Source organism: Mus caroli, chromosome 11 (assembly GCF_900094665.2).
Source record: "Mus caroli chromosome 11, CAROLI_EIJ_v1.1, whole genome shotgun sequence".
Taxonomy (NCBI): Eukaryota; Metazoa; Chordata; class Mammalia; order Rodentia; family Muridae; genus Mus; species Mus caroli.
The window spans coordinates 99,670,119-99,693,705 of record NC_034580.1 but is presented as its reverse complement, the minus strand read 5'-3'; the positions used below and the strand labels follow the sequence as shown (position 1 = coordinate 99,693,705).

The 23,587-nt window shown below is 48.7% G+C and overlaps 1 protein-coding gene and 1 long non-coding RNA gene across 3 annotated transcripts in view; one reads left to right on the top strand and one right to left on the bottom strand.

Moving 5' to 3' along the window:
* Positions 1–22,209, bottom strand: part of LOC110305348 — a 28,865-nt gene extending 6,656 nt beyond the window's left edge. The window contains exons 1-2 of the long non-coding RNA XR_002379150.1: positions 22,061–22,209; positions 16,941–17,421 (exon numbers count right to left, since the gene is read on the bottom strand). This is a non-coding gene — a long non-coding RNA (uncharacterized LOC110305348). The remainder of the gene's footprint in view (positions 1–16,940; positions 17,422–22,060) is intronic.
* The window catches only part of Gosr2 (golgi SNAP receptor complex member 2), a 21,075-nt gene continuing 19,659 nt past the window's right edge, over positions 22,172–23,587 (top strand). The window contains exon 1 of one of the 2 annotated variants that reach the window (XM_021177288.2): positions 22,172–22,303. In XM_021177288.2, the coding sequence (XP_021032947.1) occupies positions 22,275–22,303 (29 nt within the window). In that variant the 5' untranslated portion in view covers positions 22,172–22,274. The remainder of the gene's footprint in view (positions 22,304–23,587) is intronic. The other variant, XM_021177287.2, reaches the window with a different exon arrangement.

Here is a 23,587-nt window from a genome sequence, read left to right as displayed (position 1 = left end):
GGACCCAGTCACTGCCTGAAGCTGTGGGAAGGTTTGGCTAGGTAGGGAGCTGTGGGGGTGAGGAGGAATAGAGGCAGAAAGTGGAAGATGATAAAACCAACTGGGCGGGGTCACTAGGGGAATAAACTGTGTTTCTACAAAGTGTCTGGCACAAAGGATGCCCTTCATGTATAGTGGCCAGTGCAATTAATATTCCCTAGTTATGGCTTCTGTCATTGGCAATGGCTGGGGCAAGCTGGGAGGGGCCCAAACGTGGCTGTTAATTCCATGGACAGATTCCTGGTGTGTGTGCATCACCGTGTAGCATGGGCAGTTTCCACACATGTACCCCTTGGCACAGGAAGGCTGATAGGAGTTCAGGATGTCCTGGTCACGGGAGCTCCTGGTCCTTCTAAAAACAGTGTTCCATCCAGCATGGGACCAAACCCTCAGTCACATGATTGTTCATCAAGTGAAAAGGCTCCCCTTGTTGGAAGGGGCAGGACCACCCTGCTGCAGGCCTGACAAGTAGCCATGAAAATCAATTTCAGAGTACAGGAAAGACCCTGGTGCTGCTGGGCAAAAATGCTTTCTACAGACAGGTTCTGAGACCTTTCAATCACTTACCAGGGGCACCAAACTACAGCCACACCCCACTTTATAGATAAGGAAACTGAGGCCTATGCAAGTGAAGGGATCATTGTAAGGTCACAATGTCAGGCTTCTGCGTTCCTGGCTCCTAAACAGATCCCTTGAGGAGTGGTCGCCACAGCAGAAACAGAGAAAGACGTAGCTAGGGTCCCGGGCTTAGAGCCCCTCAGCTTTGACGGCAGCCAGAAGCCAGCCTGGTCAGGAGGTGTTGGCATCCAAAGTGTGGTGGTGAGAGTGTTGCTCCTTACTGAGCAGGGTCCTTCCCCGCTCGGATCACAGCTTCTAGGCTGTGACCACCTTTGTGCAGCAGGAAAGGCTGATGGACATGAACACCCCCTTTCTTCTTGGAACCAAGTGAATGTAGTGTCTTAACTCAGAATTCCTTTCTAGCCTTGTAGACATCAGCCGGCTATTAGTAACCGTGGCCTCTAGATCCTGGTGGTTAAATGGAATTCTGATCCCTAAAAGACTAAGCGAGACCTCTGACCTCTGTCTTCCAAGAGGTTAATTGAGCCCTCTGACCCCTATGTTCCTGACCCCAGGAGCTATACTTAGCTGCAGTTAGGAAAGGCATCTTTTTTTTTTCCTTCTAGAACGCAAGACAGGGGCTTCATCTAGCCCTTCCTTCAACCCACCTTGGTTCTGAACGAGTGCACTACTTGGAGCTGAGAAAAATGCTTGCTAGGCAAGCAGGAAGACCTGAGTTCTAAGTTCACACTACCCAGGTCAGATCTGGGTGGGGTGTACATCTATACCCAGAGAGAGCTGGGCAGAGGGGAGAGGTGGACGCTGGGAGGTGGCCAACCAGCCAATTTTAGCTAAACAGCTGAGCTCCAAGTTCAGTGAGAGATACTGCCAGAAATAAGGTGGAGAGAGAGTGAAGAGAAAAGCATTGACATGGACTACTGGTCTCTACACGCATGTGCACACACGCACATGCATGCGCACACACTGTGCATTTTCTTGAATCCCGAGAGGGACTTTTGTTTTTGACTGTGTGTGAGTAGCCAGCCCCTAGCCTTGACACCTGAATCATCATTCTTTATCGTTGGGTCCCTCTATCTTGCTTTCTCTGTCGTTTATGAAACATGGAAATGAATACAAACACCTATAGCATGCAAATTGCATCTGCTAGTACAGTGGCTTCAAATGGTGCCAGACACATGGTTCTCTCTAATGGAGCTTCTTAGCTAGTATTTGCATCATTCCTGGCCAGATGTAGTAGCCACAACCTCGCCTGCACCACCACCCCTGTCCCCCAAAGTCTTGCCTCATCCTCAAGTCTTTGTCCCCATCCCTCCTCCATCTCTCTCCCCTTCCCTCCCTGCCTATCCCTGCTGCTCCTGCGGCTCTTTGCTGGCTAATAATGCTGCTGTCAGTTCAGATTAGAGCCCATTACGTTCCTTCATCTCAGCTTAACATTTTTGTGGTTTCCTATCTTTGCTTAAAGAACTCCACGAGGGGCAGGGGCTGCCCAGCTGGAGGGCGATTTGAGAGCAAGAATGCAGATCTGTGAGTTCCCGGAGTGCAGTGGTTCTCAACCCTCCTAATGCTGCGGCCCTTTAATACAGTTCCTTATGTTGTGGTGACCCCAGCCATAAAATTGCTTTCATTGCTACTTCATAACTGTAATTTTGCTACTGTTATGAATCATGATGTGAATGGTTTTGGAGACAGAGGTTTGCCAAAGGTGTCCAAGACCCTCAGGTTGAGAGCTTAGTGAGATTCCCAGTGAAAGCAGGGGCTGCCCTGGGGTCAGATCCTCCACAGAAGGCCAACAGCAGCTGAGGTTGAGAACAAGGAGCGAAAGCCCCAGGGAATCACAGCATCCTTAGGGCATTGATCCCATGACAGATAGTTGTGAGCCACCATGTGGTTGCTGGGGATTGAACTCAGAACCTCTGAAAGAGTAGACAGTGCTCTTAACCACTGAGCCACCTCTCCAGCCCCAGAATGAGATCTCTTACATTCTTCAGGAACCATGCATCTTTTTTTATCTGTTCATTTGATTTTGATAAAGAGTCTCTTTCTGGCTAATTATACTAGATGGGTGGCTAGTAAGTCCTAGGGTCCTCCTGCGCCTGTCCTGTCCTGGGCAGACACTATCCCTAGACAGTATCCCACTGGGGACCATGCTTGGGACACTCAGTCTAAAAGGAGTACCAGGTTGTAGAATTCTGTGGGGAGACTTGTAGCAAAACCACAGGGCCTAGGGCCTGAGCTGAGGCTGCTTCTTGAAGACTCAGATGTGACATCTCTTTTGGACATGTTGTCCATGGTGAGTCCTTATAGATTCTGTTAAAGCCTGCCTTCCCCCGGCCCAAGCTTCAAGAGCATTGTCATGGGATCTGGGGAAGATAGATCGTCTGGTAAAATGCTTATAGTGTAAGGATCTGAGTCCGATTCCTACAGCCCACATGAAAAGCCAGGCACAGAAACTTGTAATCCCAGTGTTAGGGAGGTAGGCGCAGGAGGACCCTAGGACTTACTAGCCACCCATCTAGTATAATTAGCCAGAAAGAGATTCTTTATCAAAATCAAATGAACAGATAAAAAAGATGCATGGTTCCTGAAGAATGTAAGAGATCTCATTCTGGGGCTGGAGAGGTGGCTCAGTGGTTAAGAGCACTGTCTGCTCTTTCAGAGGTTCTGAGTTCAATCCCCAGCAACCACATGGTGCTCACAACCATCTGTAATGGGATCTGATGCCCTCTTCTGGTGTGTCTGAAGACAGCTACAGTGTGCTCATATAAAAATAATAATAATAATAAAAGAGATCTCATTCTAGCCTCCATATACATGCTATGCACATATATAAACCCACACATGTACATGAACATGTGAAGAAATACACAATCGTGCTGGCCTTAGTTTCCCTAAGTAACCTCAGGGTAATCTCACAGGGAGAGAAAGAATGAGGGCATCGGATGTGAGGTCTGGACAAAGACAAGCTATCATTGGTGGACCCAGTGGTCCACCATCTCATAGACCCACCAGTGAATTAAGGACTATATGAGCCTCCTCTTTTAAAAAGATATATTTTGAAAATGTATGTGTCTGAGTGTTTTTTTTTTTGTTGTTGTTTTGTTTTGTTTTTTTGTTTTTTCGAGACAGGGTTTCTCTGTGTAGCCCTGGCTGTCCTGGCACTCACTTTGTAGACCAGGCTGGCCTCGAACTCAGAAATCCGCCTGCCTCTGCCTCCCGAGTGCTGGGATTAAAGGCGTGCGCCACCACGCCCGGCTGTGTCTGAGTGTTTTATCTGTATGTATGTCAGCACACCTCCTCTTGTTGAATTCTTTCTGTAGCTCTCTGAGGTGGATCTGCCTGTCACCCTTTTACAGGTTGGGAAATGTAACACAGAAAAACGCTATGCCACGCCTAAAGTCACAAGCTAGAGAGAGAGCAGGAAGGAGGTACACCAGCTAGGCCCCCCAAATCTCTCCCCTCTAAAGTCATCCATTCAGTTGAGAGACTGACAGTTTTCGTGTACAGAGAACCGAGAAATTGCTGGCCTTGAGATGTGTTCCTATGCCACCCAACCTGATGGCCAGTAATGTCTTCCGCAAGGCAGGATCTAACCCTACCAGTGGTAGTCTTTCTCTGAGCCCTGATCATGTCATCTGGAGGACTACTCTCTACAGGGACTTCAGAGAACTCAGAGATTGGCTCCAAATCGAAAAACACCTGTTTCTACTGAAGTTCACACCCAGCCTCAGAGTTTCAAAGTCCCCCTGTACTCTTGGTAGCTAGACACGGCACACTCCTGCTGGTCATCACTTGTCTCCAGCACCTCAGCTCTTCCCTGCCTGCCCTGCCTGCCCAGCCAGCATTCCAAGCCTGCATCTCCAATACTTCTGTGCCTTCACTATGTCATCTCTGCTGAAGATGAAGTCCTCCCTTTTCCACTTGATTCTTCCTGATAAGCCTTTTGCACCCAGTCATAGAGAATGTCCCCTCTGTCCCCAGAGAGACAGGCATCCTCATCCAAGCTTCCACCATCAGAGCCGTTTTCCCCTATGCCTACACTGCCCATTGTCTCAGTTGTGCCTGTTGATGGTCTGTTCCTCTCTGCCACAAGACTGCCTCACATCAGCCTCAATTCCTCAAAAGCTGCTTCCTCCCTCCTTTTCTTCTTCCTTCTCTTCTTCCCTCCTCTCTTTTTAACCTTCAATTAATATTTTTTCTGTCCTTCGGTATGCTGGGGACGTATGGGTAAACAAAACTCTTCTTGGTGTTTATAGTCTAGTAGGGGAATAATCAAGTCATCATATGTGCAATTAAAAGGCTAATTACCTGTGTGGTGAAGGCTCTCTGCGGACCACAGGAGCTAAAGTGTACAGCCCAGGACTCACACACGTGCTCATGAGAAAGCAAGACTTTCCAAGACTTCTGCATCATACTGGATGACTTCCCTGACCATCATGTGGCTAGTATCCCTTTTAAAAACAGTCTCTCCTTACTCATTAAGATTTCACAGGCATTTCCTGGGCTAGGTCAGATCAGCATGGGACAGTATAGGTGAGGAGGTGGGGAAGGCCAGGATCCTCTTGTCCTAGATAGGGATTTGACTACAAGGCATCAGTGCTATTGTCACCATGGGGAGGGATAAAAATCCATCAAGTTCTGACTGGTGCATGTTATCAAACTGCCTTCTAAACGTTTATGTTTATACTCATAGAGTTGTGCTGCCCTTGGTCAGAGGCCTTTGTTTTCCCCCAGTATGCCACAGTCAGCTCAGAATCACATGATTGGTCAAAGTGCTGAGAATAAGTGACTGGGTGGCTTCAAATGTGACATCATTATCCCCTCATTCCCTCAGGGAACATTGTGGAAGAGGAGCTGGAAAGACTGTCAGAGCCAGGAGATGGGAAGGAGTCCTGGGAAATGTTGTCTTCTGCAACAGACATGCGGCAACACTCATGCACTCCCAGCAGCCCTGGCTGCCAGCACAAGATCTGCAACTGCAGCACAGACGGGGCGGAGCCTGCAAAGCTCCACCCCTTTCTGAGGAGCTGTTGGTAATCAGCACACACACCTGTGCACCTATGTGTAGTGTTAATTAGGTAGGTTTGTTTGTTTTGTTTTGTTAAAGAAGAGAGTGTGGACTGGGTGGAGAAACACCCCCAAGGTAGCTAGAGGGAGATGATGGGGGATAGATAGATGTACATAACTCTTAAAGAATAAATTAAAACTTTTCTTCTTAAGTTCTGGTCTGTGGTTGGAAGCCCCAGATCATCGATGACACAAGCCTGGGCTTCTTCCAGGGGCTTCTAGAGAGCTTGGCATGATGGTCAGCAAGACAAGAAGAGGAGTCTTGGCTGTCCTTCCCGGTGACAGCAGGGCCTTCAGAAGGACTGCCTGGGTTAGCCAGGCAGAGCTTGGGTCTCCAGTGGGGCCAGTGTTAAGTGCCTCTGTAGATGTAGACATCTCTGTCTGTTTGTCTGTCTGTCTCTCATGTGTCTATATCTCACGCTGGCCTTGAACTCTCTATTTATCAAGGGTGATATTGGACTTTTTAGTCTCTGGTTTCCACCTCCCAAATGCTGGGGCTGTAAAAATGCAGCACTGCTCCTGGTTTTAGGTGACATGGAGGGTCAAGTCCAGAGCTTTGTCATGCTAGGTAAGCCCTCTACCCTCTGAGCTACATCCCCAGCCCTTGGTGGACATCTTCACTGAGTACACAGTGAACACTAACTCAGGTGGGTCATCACAGCCAGCACTCTGATGCCGCCCTTCTGTGGTCAGCCCAGTGCCCACTTGCACTCTGAGAGTTTAAAATTATGATACCCTTCCCCCATCCATTCTTCTTGTGGTTTTTGGTTTGTGGTTTTGTTTTGTTTTGTTTTTCTTCTTCATTTAAAAAAAATGAAGAAGAAGTAGGGTCTCATTGTGTAGCTTTGGCTGGCCTGGAATTCACTAGGTAGACCAGGCTAGCCTCAAACTCACAGAGCTCCTCCTGCCCTTGCTTCTTGAATGCTGGGACTAAGGGAGAGCCTTACACACCTGATTCCTTATCATTCTTCATGACCAATATGGCGAAGACTTGCTCTGCTCTCTTAACTATCAAGATCACCCACACAACCAAGAAACACTGACTGAAAACCCAGTGTCCACAAACACTGCTAAGCTGTAATGGTATAACAAGGTTCCCTGGCCTTGATCACTCTAATTCCATCACCTCAGCTCACTGAACTGCAGAACAAAGGTGCAGCCCCATCCTTAAGTGATTTAGAGCCTCTCGGGACTAAGTCCTTACTGTATGATTGACCCACACCCTTCTTTCTCTGGACCACAGTACTCTGTAATAACAAGGAAGGTCAGACCACCTGTCCTCGGGTCCTTTTCAGGCCCCATACAATTCTGATGTAGGTTTGACCGACAAGGTCACTAGATGACGTGCAGGAGTCATTAAGTCCCCCAAGACAAGTGCCAGGAAACCTACCAATTGGGTAATTAGGCTTGCCCCGACCCTGCATCCCTCGAGGGAGCAGACATGGACTTCAGCCGCCCTTCTCACAGTGGCGGAAGCACTGAGCGCCGTGGGGGTCCTTCGATGGAATGTGGAGGTGGTGGGCTCTGGGACAGAGGGCTCGGCTGACAGATCTAAGGCTGCCGAAAGCCACCAGGTCTCTATGGGGCAGCCTGCTGGCCTCCCTCCTGTGGAATGACAGCCCCACTCCCCCCCTCACCTGGCGTTTAATCTTTAATGCAGCTCCAGGCGCCCTCGGGCAGGACCCATCAACCCACCGCTCTGATAAAAGCGATAATTAGCTCTTTTTCAACTTTTCCCTTTTCCCCCTCTACTCAGATGTGTGAGCATTGGGAGGATTCCAGCTAATGGCTCTGCCCTTAGCCAATTCCCGGGCCATGCAGGCCGGAATGCACAGGGTCATTAGCAGGGCCTCCCGGGCAGGAGCCTAGGCTCAGGATGTGCTTGCCTGCCTTCAGTGGGACGTCTCAGCCACCAGTAGCACTGGGCCTCAGCACAGTAGACCTGCCTGGACCTGCTGGATCTCACCTTCTTTGTAGCAACTCCTTCCTGTACTATAGTCGGGCCCACGGGAAGGTGGCCTTAGGCTTCCGCAGGACCAGGCCGAGAGGACATGGGGCCATCCATCTCCAGACACCACCCTGCTTCCAGGGCAGGGCGCCCAGACTGGGTTCAGCCATCGGTCAATGCAAAGGCTGCTGACTGGGATACCCTGCTCCCCACCCCATCAACGACTTATAATAACTAACTTCTACACACAGCCGGTCCTTTACAAAGTGCTGCCAAATAATTCAGCCAGGCACTAGGTGCAGCTCGGGGATCTACCAATGCAAGCTATTGAGATGGAATGACCTCAAGCAAATAGGGTATTATAAGACATGGAACCTCTGTACCATGGCTTCTTCAGCCATGAGGTGGGAATAGCCTCTGTTGTACCCACCTTGCAGGCTGCAGCTCTTGGTTCTGATCTTGGATGGTGCATTTAATACCCTAATAGGCCTCTGTATTTGCACTGTAGATATTCAGGAAGGTTGTGATTTTCCTAGATATGCTTAGACAGGGTTTCACTACGTAGTCCTGGCTAGTCTGGAACTTGCTATGTAGACCAGGCAGGCCTGAACTCAAAGTTCTATCTGGATCTGCTGCCCAAGTGATGAAATTGAAAGAATGAGCCACAGCACATGTGTCAAGGTCAGAGGACAACTTCATGGAGTTAGTTCTCTCTCTCTCTCTCTCTCTCTCTCTCTCTCTCTCTCTCTCTCTCTTTAGGTGAGTTCTGGGTATCGAATTCAGGTCAGGTCACCAGGCTTACATAGCAAACACTTTTTACCCAATGAACCATCTTGCTGGCTCCAGATCTTATTTTCTTAATAAGGAATTGATGCATTGAGCAGGTCTCATTGTTCCCATCTGGCACAGGAGTCTCTAATACTTGACACAAAGAGTGCCCAATGCTCCTCCCTGATGCATTGGATCCTCGGGTGCCTGAGGAAGAGGATGGGGAACAGGGCAGGGTTTGACCTAAGCCTGAAGGTGAGGGGTAGGGGCATCCAGCAATCAGGTCTCCACTATGCCTGGTTAATTGTGCGGATGCAGAAAAGCCAGACAGGTTGCTGTCTGAGTACCTGTTCTGCCAGATTCCCTACCCTCTGACTTCCTGATGACATCCTTCCCACTGTAAGGCAACCCTGGTTCTGATTCTTTCAAGATTTCAGGGCCCATTTGACAGTGTGTGGAACGACGAATAACATGGGCCTGACCACCCCTATCAGATCCTATGTGGTCCAGGAATTGGCTAAGAGCCGGGCCCTTTGCTAGGGATGCTCTTGGCCTCACTTGGCTTTCCAGCTTCAAGTAAAATGCTCCAGACCGACTCCCAAAGAAGTTTCCGAGGAGACTGCCCAACACCTACAGCTGCTTGGTATAGAGGGGAGGCAGTCCACAGACAAAGAACTTCAAAGAAGAAAAAGCAGAGCTGAGCTAACTGAAGATCCAGGAAAACTCCGAGATTCAGCTCAGGAGCCCAGAGACAATCCAGCCTCCTCCGCTCTCCTACATCCAGCTCCAGTGTCTGCCCTGTGCCAGGCAATGGCACCATAGGGACGATCATTAATGCCATCAACTCACCAGCATCCACATTGCCCCTAGGGACAGAAAATAGAGAAGTGTCTGCCTAGCATTTGGGGAGGAAGGAATAGAGGGTTGTTAATAGGTATGGAGTTTTGAAGTGCTGGCATGTTCGGCTTTGTGGGTGGAAATATGACTTCCCAGTTAATCTCCAACAGATCTTTCTAGAGCTCTTTTTCCCAGGTCATCCTAGAAAAGTGGCCTGGGCTGGAAACTCCCTAACTGATTTATAACTGAACACCATCTCTGAGCCAAACTCTGTCCTCTTGGCTCTGGGGGCCACCAAGGATCCAGACAGTCCAAAGTCTCCATGGGTTTGCAATGTAGTCCTGGGGAAGGAGCTTGTAACAGTGTATTTTCTGCTCAGGTAAGATGAAATGAAAAGACTTCAAATAAAGAAGGAAGGAGGCCTTCCAGGCCTCAAAGAAAGCTTTACAGAACAAACTGACTTCTGAGACAAGACAGGAGGAAGGGGGTGAAGTAGAAGGGTCTGGAGAATAGGGCCAGCCCACTTAAACCACAGCAAGCAGGCAGTGGGGCTGGAGCAACTGGGGAAGCAAACAGCATGTGCCAGGCTTGTTACACAGAGCCAGCAGCTCTGCACTGAGGACTTAGTTTCAGCTCTGGTGCAGCAGGCAGAATAGGGTGTTCCTAGATTGCTTATAGGGGAGATAGTGGTTGCAGAATCCCAAGGGGTGTGACTAGTAGAGGTAGCTCTGCATGCAGAGGCCCCCCAAGTGAAGCCCAATCACTTCCCACAGGCCTTTATGCTCCATCTATGCTGTGCAGCTGTAAGCCTCTGTACCTGTGCCAGGCAAGGATAGGAACACAGGAGCTTGGGTGCCATTTGCCCACCCTGAAGTCAAACTTGGTCTCTGTAGTAGCTTATCTATGGAGAAAGAGATTCTCAGACACGGACTCTGACAAACATTGTGGGGAATGGATCTGGAGATCTGTGGTGGGAAGAGCCTATGCCACAGAACTTATTTTCCCTAGAAAGTGTAGGGGTCCTAGTGATGCAGTGGACATGTAGGTGAGGGAGGTGTATGGTGTGTGTGTGTGTGTGTGTGTGTGTGTGTGTGTGTGCGACAGAATGCTGCAGCAGGAAGTTTTCACTTGGCCAAGTTTTAACAACAAACACTTAGCAGTTTGTGGCCAAGCAGACCTTCCTGGAGAAAAACAAACATCAAGAGTAGGGGCCCAGAAAGTGAGGGATGTGTGAGCTATGCTGCTTCTGAGGCAGGAAAGAAACACAAAACACATCAATCTTGTGTCTGGATGCCAACAGACACTGTGAGTCGCCAACTCAACAGTTAACTCCCCACTCTTGATAAAAAAAAAAAAAAAAAAAAAGAATCCTGGGTTTGACCACATCCCTAACCACTTACTGAAGTCAGGTGGCCATCCTTTTTCCTTTCAAGAAGATGTATTTGAGAATGGCCAGATGGAGCATTCTAGCCAAAGAGGGCTAATGGAGGACCTGCAGGGGACTGTGAGAAAGACACTTCTTCGAAGGTGGTCACAAGAAGAAACTACCTCTAATGCTTCCGTTATTTACAGCACTGGCTTAGAATCTCCAAATGTGTGGCAGTAGCCTTGACACCATGACACAACCTGGCCAGTACTTAGAGGGTAGTCAGGCAAAAAAGATAGAAGGATGTTTATTTTTAAGCCACCTCAGACATTGCATCTTAAGCAATATTTTCTATCCTTGGGAAAGTAAGGACTATAGGTTTCTTTTCTCTGGGTCTCCATCCCTCAACAACAAACTAGGTTGTTTGTGGGTAATGAGTGGATGAATGGGTGAATGGGTGAATGGGTAGGTGGGTGGTGAATGGGTGGGTGAGTGGGTGAATGGATGGGTGGGTGGATGCATAGGTGAGTGGGTGGTGGATGGATGGATAGTTGGATGGATAGATGGATGGGTGGGTAGCTGGATGGGTCAATGGACGGATAAGTGGGTCGGTAGATTGAAGGATGGGTGGGTAGATGGATGGATGGATAGGTGGATAGATGGGTGGATAAATGGATGGATGATGGATGGATGGATAGATGGATGGGTGGGTAGCTGGATGGGTCAATGGACGGATAAGTGGGTCGGTAGATTGAAGGATGGGTGGGTAGATGGATGGATGGATAGGTGGATAGATGGGTGGATAAATGGATGGATGATGGATGGATGGATAGATGGATGGGTAAATGACTGAGTGGGTGGATGTGTGGATATATCGATGGATGATGGATAGATGGGTGGATAGATGGATGGGTAGGTGGATGGATGGATTGGTGGGTAGGTGAACGGGTGGACAGGTGGGTAGATTGATGGATGATGGATGGGTGGATGGGTGGATAGATGGATGGGTGGATGACTGAGTGGGTGGATGGGTGAATAGATGGATGGGTGGGTGGATGGGTAGATGGGTGGATGAGTGGATGGAGAGATTGAAAGATGGGTGGGTGCATGTGTGGATGGGTGAATAAAACTCACCAGCTCTTATAGCAACTCAGCCCTATTATCTGCTCTTTAGGTTCTCATTATATCTCTGATCAAAGTCAGAGTGGACTGGAGGTTATTTAGTTCCAAACTCAATGCCTGAAGCCTTCCCATAAAACAGAGGGATGCTTCCCCCCTCCCTTGGACATGATAGGAAAACTAGGTCCCAGCAAAGATCTCATAAAGACCACCTTGCCCTGGGTCTCCTGTAGAACTCTGCCTCTCTCTCAGATTGCCATCACCTTGGAGACTCTCTCCTTAAACCTTCACTTCTTGACACACAAAATAGATGCTACCCCACTATAAAAAATCTAGATCTGGAGTCTTGCAACAGTTCTACACTGTCCCAAAGCCTGTTTCTACATGGGATAAAGAGGGATGTTTCACTGGCCTCAATGGAATGGGCTGCTTAGCCAGCCTGTGTCACAGAATCCAGAGGTCCCCTGTGAAGATTGTACTTGGATATTTGACTCCAGCTAGGGTGGACAACACCTCGAAGCCAGATCATTGTTCTGCAGGGTGACTTTGCACATGCTAAACACTGAGAGATAGAGCCTGGACCTTGACTTTAGGACAGTGAACGCTGGCAGCTAAGCATCATCCCAGCAGCCCTCTGTACCTCCAGATAGTATTTGCAGCCTAGGTCAGCCAAGTCATTCATCAACTGCTTCATCCTGCAGCCCCTGTGCTGTGTGCATGTGTCTACATGTGCGTGCTAGCAAGAGGGAGGACAGGATTTGAGCCTGTGAGTGTATGCCTCAGCCTGTCTACAGGGGTCTTCCAAAGGGACTAGCTCCAGTGTGAAGGAAAGGCCCGCCCAGCGGTGACTGGAGCAGCCAGGCCATCTTTCCACAGACTCAGGGAGGAACGGGCAGGGCCGGATGTGGGTCCCGACCTTCTCCCTTCCTCCCCAAGAGGAAGCTCCTCCTGCGCCACCTTTGTGCTGCCACTGGGCGTTACAAATCCTTCCCTGCCTGTCGTTCCCTTCCTGAGCAGTGCCTTTTGCCCAGCCCAGCCCCCACTCCTGAGAGGCCAGTTCAAGCCTGGCGTGGGACCAGAGCTAATGGGTGGGGTAGTAGACCAGGCCCAGAGACTGACCTTCATACCCCTTCTGGAGTATGGCTCCTTTGCCTCTCCCATAAGAACACAGACACAGAAGCAAGGGCTTCTCTTCCCTAATAGGAAAGGGTAAGCAAAAGGCCTGCCAGGATAATGAACATCTTTGGTGTGCTGTGTACTAATGACTATAGACTTCCTTACAGCCCTTCCTTGAAGGTGCAATTATCATGTCCAGTGTACAGATGAGGATGTTGAGCCTGTCTGAGGTCATTTGTCCAGGAAGTGGAATGGTCCAGGTTTGGATGTAGAGATGGCATCGATGCTATAGGTGGCTATGCAGCCTCACTTCCAAAAGCAGTCTTGAGTGCCATGGGTGTGCCAGGCTATCATGGGGTCCCCCCCCTCCTGGGCTCCACTACCTGGGAGATGAACCTGTAACTGTGCCTGAGCTACATCTGCACTGAGAATCATTGGTACTCTTACTGTGAAACTTCCAAGAGAAATGGAGTAACGGAGGAGGGAGGCAGGAGACAGAGGAATGAGACCTATCTCGGTCTCATCACTCTTGTATCAAAATGAATATTGTCCAATACTTATTTTCATTCAGCTCTCTCTCTCTCTCTCTCTCCTTCACAAACACACACACACATACACACACACACACACACACACACACACACACACACAGTGTGGAGGGGAATAATTTCTTCAAGAGTAGTCATGTAGGGACTAATGATAGCTTGATGGTTAGTAGCAATTGCTGCTCTCCCAGAGGACCTAAGTTCCCTTCTCAGCACCCATGTTGGATGGCTTACAACCCCCTGAAACTCCAGCTTAAGGGGATCTAAACCCTCTTCTTGTCTCAATGGGCACCTCCCCATACATACATACATACATACACAAAATAAAAAGGAATCTTTAAGAGTAGTCATGAAACTTGCTTAACGATGTCCCAAGAGCCCCTGGTTCAACTCAGATCTCTCTGGTGGCAAGGCAAGGCAAGGTGGCTCTCCTCTATACAGGAATGTACTAGAAACACTTGTTGGCTTGAGGGTGGTCAAGATAATCCAAATAGCCTGTCAAGGTCAACAGACAGCATCAGGCTGAGCCAGGATTTGAACCTAAGACCCTTCTGATGACCGTGAGCAAGTAGTGGGCACGGGACCCCGCTGTTCAAAGGATGGCATATTCCTAGTTAAGGCTCCTCCCGTCTTACCTGGCAGGGAGGGTTCTCCATGGAAGCCTGAAACAGATAGTACCGAAACCTATACATGCTGTATCTTCTCTTATTAAGTTACACATTGTAAAGTTTATCTTACAACTGTCTTTCTGCTGAGACCGAGTGAAGTATAATTGATAAGATTAGCCTATTACGTGATGAACAATAACTAAACATAGAGTAGAACAATACGATATACTATAATAAAGGTGAACTAAAGCAGGAATTATCTCTTGAATCTTCCATTTACTATTTTGTGGCCGTGTCTGTACATGTGTAACTGAAGTCAGGGCAGGGGGAATGGCATATAAAACAGGCCTGGATCCATGCATCTGTGGCTGGCTGCCCGCAACAGGAGGCCCACAGGTCCAGGTGCTGGACTGGGAGGGAAGGACACCCCAGCGGGTCCTCTGTTGTCTATTCCTATGTAAGATAATCTTCCTGTCCTCCAGCCCCAGCCCTTGGCATAAACAAGGTTCGGAGACCCTCAGCAGAACTCAGCTTTCCTGATTTTAACAACAACAATGGTAATAAAGATTACCTTTCAAAGTATGCTATTTAAAACAGGGAACAGACAGAAAGGCCCCATCAATTTCTATTTTGCCTTGGGCTTCCTAACTACAGCTCCATTTAAGGGTGGGGGTATAGGATGTTCAGTCCTAGCACTGTGGGAGAGCAGGCTGGGGGCCAGTCTGGGTTGCTGACCCTCTAATCCCCCCTTAGTGGAATGTGCTTGATTCTGGGAGGCTGAGGTGCTGGGGGTAGGTGAGCTGCAGAAGTTCCTTTAACTAGGCAAGCGTTCAGGCAGGCTATGGCCCTGCTGTTTGACGGTTCATGATGGATGAGTCCCAATCCTCCTGTCGAGCTTCGTGTCGCCCTCCTCGTATGTCCCCCTCACTCTGTGAGGTCTGACTTGTGCAAGGAAGCCTGGCAGTGTTGGGACATGTTGGCCCCATGGCCTGCAGCGAGAAGGAGGCCTCTGAGGGATGGCTGCTGTCTGGCCCTCTCCTCAGAGGGCTTCTTTTGGGCCTCATGCCTCAGGGGTCCTGGGTACGTCCTTCAAAGCTGCAAGATTATGGCCATTACTGGAGCTTGTCTCCTGGAGGGGCATCTGGGCATGGGGCAAGGGAGAAAAAAGACTTCTCTTTCTCAACCAGGGCTTGCGGTTGCCTTATTTGGGGTTGGGTGTTGGGGAGGGGGTCACAAGCTGTCTCTGTGGATGTTGAAAGGGGGTTGCCCCAGAAGCAGGGGTGTTGGCGCACCCTGGGACTGCTAGTTTAACTCTGAAGCTCTGCAGCAGAAGTCACTGAAAACGCCATTTTGAAACCCAAGAAGAACAGCATTGGGGAGAGGGAAGAGAGGTTCCTACGCCCATGCCACCTGTGTCACCCCAATGGAAACTGAGCGCAACTTTTATGCCCTTGGGTGTCCTCCACTGGATCTTGTCCTGAAGCCTTATTCATGTTCAACAGGAAACCTTTTGTGATTGTCCACCCACCCCACCCTGATCTCAGAGGAGCCTTCTGCAGAGATTGCAGGGTCTGAAGATCTGAGGGCAGCCTGTGACTCAGTGAGTCCGGGAAGGAGGGAGCAGGAGAGGAGGAAGACAGATAGCATTATGCCTTCAAGGAGCCAAAGGTGGGGCTGGGGAGTTGGCTGGGCATTTTAAGAGAAAATGCTGTTCATGCCGAAGACCAGGGTTCTGTTCTCAGTGCCGGCATGGTGGCTGCCAATCACCAGTAACTTTAGGTCCAGGGGACCTAATGCCCTCTTCTGGCTTCAGTGGGCACCAGGCATGCACATGGTGCACAGACATACATGCAGGCAAAACACACATACACATAAAATAAAAATAAATAAATCTTAAGAAAGAAAAACAAAATGTGCCCCAGGCTAGCACTGACTGACGGAAGCTGGAGGAGCTGCAAATGCGGGCTGTATGCTTAAATTTCTAAAAAAGAAAGAGAAGAAGATTGGAGAAAGCAAGGGCTGCGGTGGAGCTCCGAAGTAGAGCCTCTGCTCCCTGCAATGAGGAAGGCTTTGGGGTTAGCATTGATTCCTGGAGGTGGGGAGAGGAGGAAGGAGGAGGAAAACACACTCAGTTTGTGACTTGTGCCAGTCACGGGTTAGGTGCTCTGCAGCCGCCTGTGGCCATTAGCTGGAATATTTGGCAATATTCCTTAGGCCACGAGATCAACAATTTTGGACACCTTGCTCAGTCCCTCTGAACCTGTTTGCCTTCTTCCTTGAGATATATACACTAACAATAAGGATTTGGAAAGCACTGATAGCGCTTTCCCTCCCAGTGCTGGAGATCAGCCTCAGTGCCATGTGCAAGCTAATATTCTATCATTAAGCTCCACTCCCCAGGCCCAAGTCATTATTCCTAAGCCCTCTGATTGGCAGTTTTCATTCAGTCTCCTGAGTCTAAGTCAAATCTTCTTCCCTCAGACTTGCATTCCTTCCAAGAGTGCCATATAGATAGCTACCTGATCCAGGAGGCACCAGAGGCCATTTCTCTAGTCAAGAGAGGACTCTTCCTAGAAGCTGTGGTCCCTCTGAATGCCAAAGGGCCATGGGAATCATTTAGCAAAATAAAGAGCAAGACCTTTGCCCTGGCCCTGTACACAGGTGAGCAGGTTCATCAGGAATTTTCTCTCCCTCACTCAGGGCTCCTGGTAGGCCATCCACCTCTCTCTCTCTGATGACCTGGGGACACATTAGCCTGTGGTAAGTGGGCTTCCCAATGCCTTTTATCCTGTTTACAATACACTGGATTTCCTTAGACAGCTCCCTTCTCTCTGCCTTGCTTCTGGCTGTTATGGCTACCTGAGACAATCTGGGGAAGACTCTCCATAGAAGGCAGCTTCCTTGGAGACTTCATCCCACCTCCATAGCACCCGGGGCAACATCCCCTTCACCTGGTGGCCCTCGGTTGGAGAGAGGATGCATGCTTTTCTGAGCTCACTGCAGCCTCCCAAAGTCAGATCTGTCAAACCTCACTGTCTGCTCAGCTTCAATCCAATGGGTCAGAGCAAAACCAGAGGTGGCCAGGCCATGTCTCTCAGGCTTAGGAGGGGGCTGATGAAAGCTATTGTTTAAAGCAGACCTGATCCAGAGGTGACCTGTTTATCTGTGACAAGCTCTTCGAGTCAATAAGGCAGGACGATGATCCAGCAGCTGCCTGGAGGGTGCCATGTGACTGTAGTCTGGTCCTCCTCTGTCTTCAGTCAGCGTGGGCCAGGTTAAGCTCCCTGCAGCTCAATGCTTCTGTGTAGACAAGCGGGTGGTGATGCTGGTTCTGCCTCCCAGCAGGGGATGAGAGCACACAATGAGAAGTCTGTGAGAATGTGTTAATCTTACGTTTTGACTTTTCACAGAAGATGGTTCTCCTCCTGTGGGCTGATTTTTGTGGTTGCTGATTTTTGTTTATTTGTTTGTTTGTTTATTTATTTATTTATTTTGCAGTGCCAGAGCAGAGCCAGAGCGTTGTGACATGGACAGTTTTAAATTACTTAAAAGTCAATTTTCAAATAATTCAGTTTCTGGAATATAGAGCCATGGAAACTACTTGGGTGGATGAGTAAAATCTATTCACGGTGACTTTGTTTTTGTGACACTAGGGATTCTAGGCAGATAGTCTACCACTGTGCTCAACCCTATGCTGGTGGACAGATGTTTAATAAGCACCTGTCTCTTATTAGGCTGAGCCAAGCAGGGACAAAAGACACATCTGCCCTGAGGATGGTGGACCCTTGCTCTGAGTGCCAAGAGGAAGCACAAGGTACCATGGGAAACAGCAGGGTTGGTTAGGATCCACAGCCTGAGTTTCAAAGGTGCTCTCCAGGGGAGGTGAAGGCACTGCTGGAGCTCAAAGAGGAAGTGGGAATTGATCTGGCCTAAGGCAGAGGGAACGGAGTTAGAGGCACAGGGAATAGTAGATGCAAAGGGCCGAAGACAGAGGCCCTTGTGGGGAGAGCTGTGATGATCACAGTTGGCAGGAGTGACCACATGGCCAGGGATGAGGCTGATGAGGCTGAGGTGGGCTCCTGCATGACAGGAAGAAGACATAGTCCTGCAGTCTGGAGCTATCAAAAGGCTCGCTGTGTGACACTACAACTGGGCTTTGGAAAGGTTTTCTGAGAAACACAAGATTTGTAGAAAACAGAGGGAGGAGAAGGTGCTGATGGCTTGACAAGATAACAGAATCATCCTATGTGGTCTGATGGAGACAGCCAGAGATATAAAATCGAGTGGTTTCAGAGGTAAAGAGAACACATTGGAGGTAAAATGAACGGCAGACCAGATTGACTGGCTGATTTTTGAGATAAGATCTCACTATGTAGCCATGGCTAACCTTTAACTCACAGAGATCTGCCTGCCTCTGCCTCCTGAATGTGTACTGGGATAAAAGCATGCCCGACCAGAAATCTTTTTGTTTGTTTGTTTGCTTTTGGTTCTTCAAAAAAGGATCTCCCAGTATGGTTCAAACTGGTGCAAACTTATGTTCCTTCTGCTGCTGCTTCCTGAATTGTGTGCATATAGGCATGCATAATTATACCCCAAGTTTGCCACCTCACAAATGAGAACAAATAGGCCAAGTGTCAAGGGGTGTTTGAAATCTGGCAATCAGAGAGCTGTGAGCTTCCAAAGACTCAAAGAGAAGAAGTCTGAAAGTATGAAGGCCACACCATCCTGTCTGAGGCCCAACACCCTCCAGAAGTCTCCAGGTTACAAGGCAGACACTTTTCCTGACTGTAGCTTCACCAACTCTCCCACCCCCACCTCCTGGCAACCTCAGCCTTCTCTGCTTTGGAAACCCTCTGCTTTAGCCAAAGGGACTCTCACAGACCATCACCTGAGCTGGCCTTCCCTACTTTACCTCTCCACTTGCTGAGATACCCTGGCCTGCCTCACCATGACACATTGTCTATGCACTTTAAGGTCCTGCTGAATTCCCATCCCTCTGGAAAGCCTCTTGGTTTGAGACCACCTCTTCCTTAGCAGCATCTCTAACCACCTCTCCCTTTGTGGTCCTGGATGTTGAGTCTAAGGAACATGCCTGCCAGGCAGGTGCTCTGCCACGGAGCTGCCTCCTCAGCTTTTCCCCCATGGCATATTTAGGTGCTATTATGCATCACCAGGTTTTCATAAGCCCTGATCCTTCTCACCCTGACCAGATCAATTCTTTCAGGCCAAGTATCTATTTTACCACCACTTAAAAGTATAGTGTCTTAAGCCAGATGTGGTGACTCACACCCTTAATCCCAGCATATAGGAGACTGAGGCAGGATAGCAAGTTTGAGGCCATCTTGGACATGCGACACTGTCTCAATGCACTTCCTACCCTTCTTAGAAAGGATGTAGCAGCTTAAACAACATCCATTCCACTGCATCCCTTAGTGTCACGGGACAGGGACTTGTGTATATGCCTGCAGGGCCTCTGTGGCTTTAAGCCACATGCTGGCAGTCCTCCAGCAGTGGCCAGGACTAACTCCATTCGATATTATTACTTTCCAAGGCCGACTGGCTTTTGCAGTCAATCTCCTTTGCTACCTATGATCAATGTGATGACTTCATGAGCTACCGGGTCAGTCTCAAATTGTCAGCTGAGAGCCAGGTGTTCCTTTCATGAACGGGACTTCTATTCCAGAGCCACTCTATCCACCCCCTCTGCCTCTACCAACTGGTTTCAGTGTGTGGAGCCAGGGTGCAGTAAACACTGGGGGAAAAAAAAAACCACATTCTAGGAATGCAGGAGATGCTATATTGCTGCACACTAAGCCTACAAAATTCCTAACTTGATTTCTTTCTTTTTTTTTTTTTTTTTTGTGAATGTTTGCTGTAGCATATTTTAGATGGTCCACTTGGACAAACAGCCGGGAGGGCTGGAGAGATATCTGAGCAGTTAATATCACTTGCTGCTCACCTAGAGGACCCGAGTTCAGTTCCCAGCACCCAGCTGAGTTCCATCTGCACTCAAGAGCACATAGCTACACATAGACACATAGAAAAAGGAAACACAGAGGACACACCTTAGAGTGTATCTGTTAGGGTATTTCCAGAAAAGGGCTGACTAAAGGGAGAATACTCACTGGGTGTCACTATCCCATGGGTTCCATCCCTGACCAAATAAGACAGAAAAGGAGAAAGCCAATAGAGTGCCAGTCTTCTCCTTTCTGTTGTCTGGTCTGCTGTGATGTAGTGAATTGTTGCCTGCAGTCTCAGCACCGTGAAGTGGCCTGCCACCATGACTTTGCTGTCACGGTGGATGGTATCTTCTCACACTGTGAGCCAGAAGAAACTCTTTCTCTCCTAAGTAGCTTCTCTTCAGGCCCGAGTCACAGTGAGGAGAGAAGCCACCAGCAGACGCGGTACACAGTACAGGCAATACCTTCACTAGCAAAGCACAGCAATGGTTTGGGTCAGTAATCCCCAGCAGTGGGAAGTGTGCACAGCATCCTGGGTGCCAACACAGTCAGCACTAGCAAATGGCACAAGGAATTGGAAAGGCAGGGAAAGTTACTGAGACTGATGCATTCAGGTCCTGAAGACCTGTGGCATTATAAATAATAACAGTTTTGTTTTCTTTTGTTTTTCATGGGGGTCAGAAATAGCACATTCAAAAATAAAGGACAAGAACAGGTATAGTTACTGGGCCCACAGTAGATAGTATAAGGAATCTTTGCTGTATAAAAGGAATATTATAAAAATGAATACTATCCATCCTGGCAGCAAAGTCATGGTGGCAGGCAGCTTCATGGTGCTGGGAATGGAGGCAGCTACTCACTGCACCTCAGCAGAGCAGAAAACAAAGGAGAAGACTGGCACTTTCCTCCTATTACTTATTTTTCCTGTTCTTATAAATCTGTAATATAATTTAAAATCAAAATGCCTATAGAGCAAAGACCCACAAAGATTTGACCTGGGACCTCACACAAGCTAGAGACAATTCTACTGAGACACACGCAAGCACACATATACATACTTCCCTGTGCATCCCTCACCAGCAAAGTACTAAAAAACTAAGGATACAGCCTTTTATCATGCCTCGCCCCCACGCTACTCAACCATAGCTAAAGTGCACCGTTCCCACAAACCCTCTATCGGTTCTTGAAGGCCCTATACCCATGCTTTCTTGATCCATGAACCCCTACTGCTCTTCTCCAGGCAAATGGTCCTTAGTCATACCCTAAACGTTAATTCAGCTTTAAAACAAGGACTTTCTCAACAGACAGCGAAACATCAGGAATGTGTTTTACCTGGGTTCCTATTCCACATATCTGTGCATGGTGCATAGTAGATGTTCAATAAATGGGAGTGGAACTGGGAAATGTAATGTTAGGGAAAGAATGAATATGGGCGGGCAGTCTCTTGGGACATAAAACTGGGAGGGATGCAGGATACAGGAAAATCCAAGTTTCAGCTCACCAAAGGAAGAGGAACAACTCCTCCCTTGGGAGGAACTGTAGATAAGAACCTAGATGGATGGAAATGAGATGGGCCTAGGTGAAGACAAGTGATTGAACCTTTCCAAGGCCTAACCCAAATGTCACCCGCCCTTCATGTCTTTAAAAAAAAAAATTCCTATTGACCACAACCCCAGCCCAGCTCATTATCTTTGTATTTATTAGGATGTTCTACCATTATCTTTGTACTTATTTGGAATGTTTATTTGTATACAGATCGGAGTTCCTTCTCTAGTCCAACCTCTTGAAGAACAGGGAAATTTTGGTTGTTCCACGTCACACAGGACACATGCTAACCACTCACTCACTGTGGGTTTACTAAAAATGAGCCGGAGATGGGAAGACTAGAGGGCGGACTAGTTCGAGGCAGGAAAAGCACGCGCCGTGAGGAAGTGAGATTCCCCAGACCTGTAATTACACACTCCAAGGAGAAGCCAAGCCCGACCGCGGGGCGGAGAGCGACGTAGAGAGTCGCCGGCGACTTCTCGGGGAGGCTCTGACGTCAGTGCCTCGCGACCGTCCTCTCCGCTACCTGATTCAATCCCGAAGCTGGACTTTAGCAAAAAACCCACCCCCGCCGCTCTCCGCGAGGTCCGGCCCGGAGCCACACCCATCCCTCGCGTCCCGCTTTCCTTCGGCGCAACCCCATCTCCGACCTCACAACCACCACGGGACAGGCACACTCGCGGGCGCCCTACTCAGCAGGGCGGGCCCTGAGACCGGAAGCCGGAAGTGGGGTTGTGAGGACGTGTTCCGAGGAAGCCGCAGGCCGGCTAGGCCGGCGTCATGGAGCCCCTATACCAACAAACGAACAAGTGAGGGCTGCGTCGGGGAGCGGGCTGGGCTCGGCCCGGGCTGCGGCCCCTGGGGCTCGGGGCTCTGGGGACTGTCATTGTGGAGGTTTCCGCTCGGGCTGCTCCGCATCTCTTAGCCCCTGGCGGGATGCTCTTAGCCGCGGGGGATCCGGCCGGGGCGCGAAGGCTTGGGCCCCGTAGCTCTTGGCCGCAAGCCGTGACTGCCTATTGGCAAGGGAAGGTAGCACCCCCTAGGTTACAGCAATTGATCCAGCACCTGCCAGCTTAGTCCTCCGGGTTGGTAGAGCTTAGAGAACAGAGAAAACTGTTGCCGAGGCTTGTGTCTATGAATCTATTGCTTAAGTGGGAGTGTCTGGGGTTGTACGAAAGAAGTGTTTTGTGTACTTGATTGGATATTTAAAGAACTTATTTTTGTGACACAAAGACGTGCAGGTAACTAGTGACTATTTTTGTTAGTCATATCTGATTACAAAGTTAGCCTTAAGGAAATTGAAATTTAGGCTTAGATTAGCTTTTCATAACTAAGTTTCCTTGGTGGGTCCTTTTTTCCATACCGTCCTTTGTTTTGGGAACTTGCTGTGTTATGTAGCTGGACACCATGAGGGGCCATACCTATGTTAGTTTAAGAACTTTCTATTCATCGTATGACAGCACTGAAAAAAAATCTTATTCCGTGGGCCTGAAAAATGACATAAACTAGTCGTCCTGCCTCCCCAGTAAACTCATAACAAAAAGAATGGAAATAAGATGGTGGTTATTCTCTTTTTACCTTTTTTTAAAAAAAATTATTTGTTTATTATATGTAAGTACACTGTAGCTGTCTTCAGACACCTCAGAAGAGGGCATCAGATCTCATTACAAATGGTTGTGAGCCACCATGTGGTTGCTGGGAATTGAACTCAGGACCTTCGGAAGAGCAGTCAGTGCTCTTAACCTCTGAACCATCTCTCCATTCCCCCTCTTTTTACTTTTGTCAACAAAATGTTTGATTTGGGTGGGGGAAAATAAACTACATTGTAATGACAATTTGCATATTATAAAAAAAGTGTGGGAAGAGATTTTAAAAGACTATCCTGTGAGTCACGTGGAAAAGGAATGAGGCAGAAAATTGCCCTCATTTACTAAGAACGGATCCTTTCCATAGCAAGACACATGGACCTAGGAGATCACTGAGTTAATCTTCTAGTTGCTGAATTGACAGAACAGTGTCAGAACACACTTGTCTCACTAGAACTTTGAACCAATTCTGTGATTATCTCTTAACTGTGAAGGTACGTTGACANA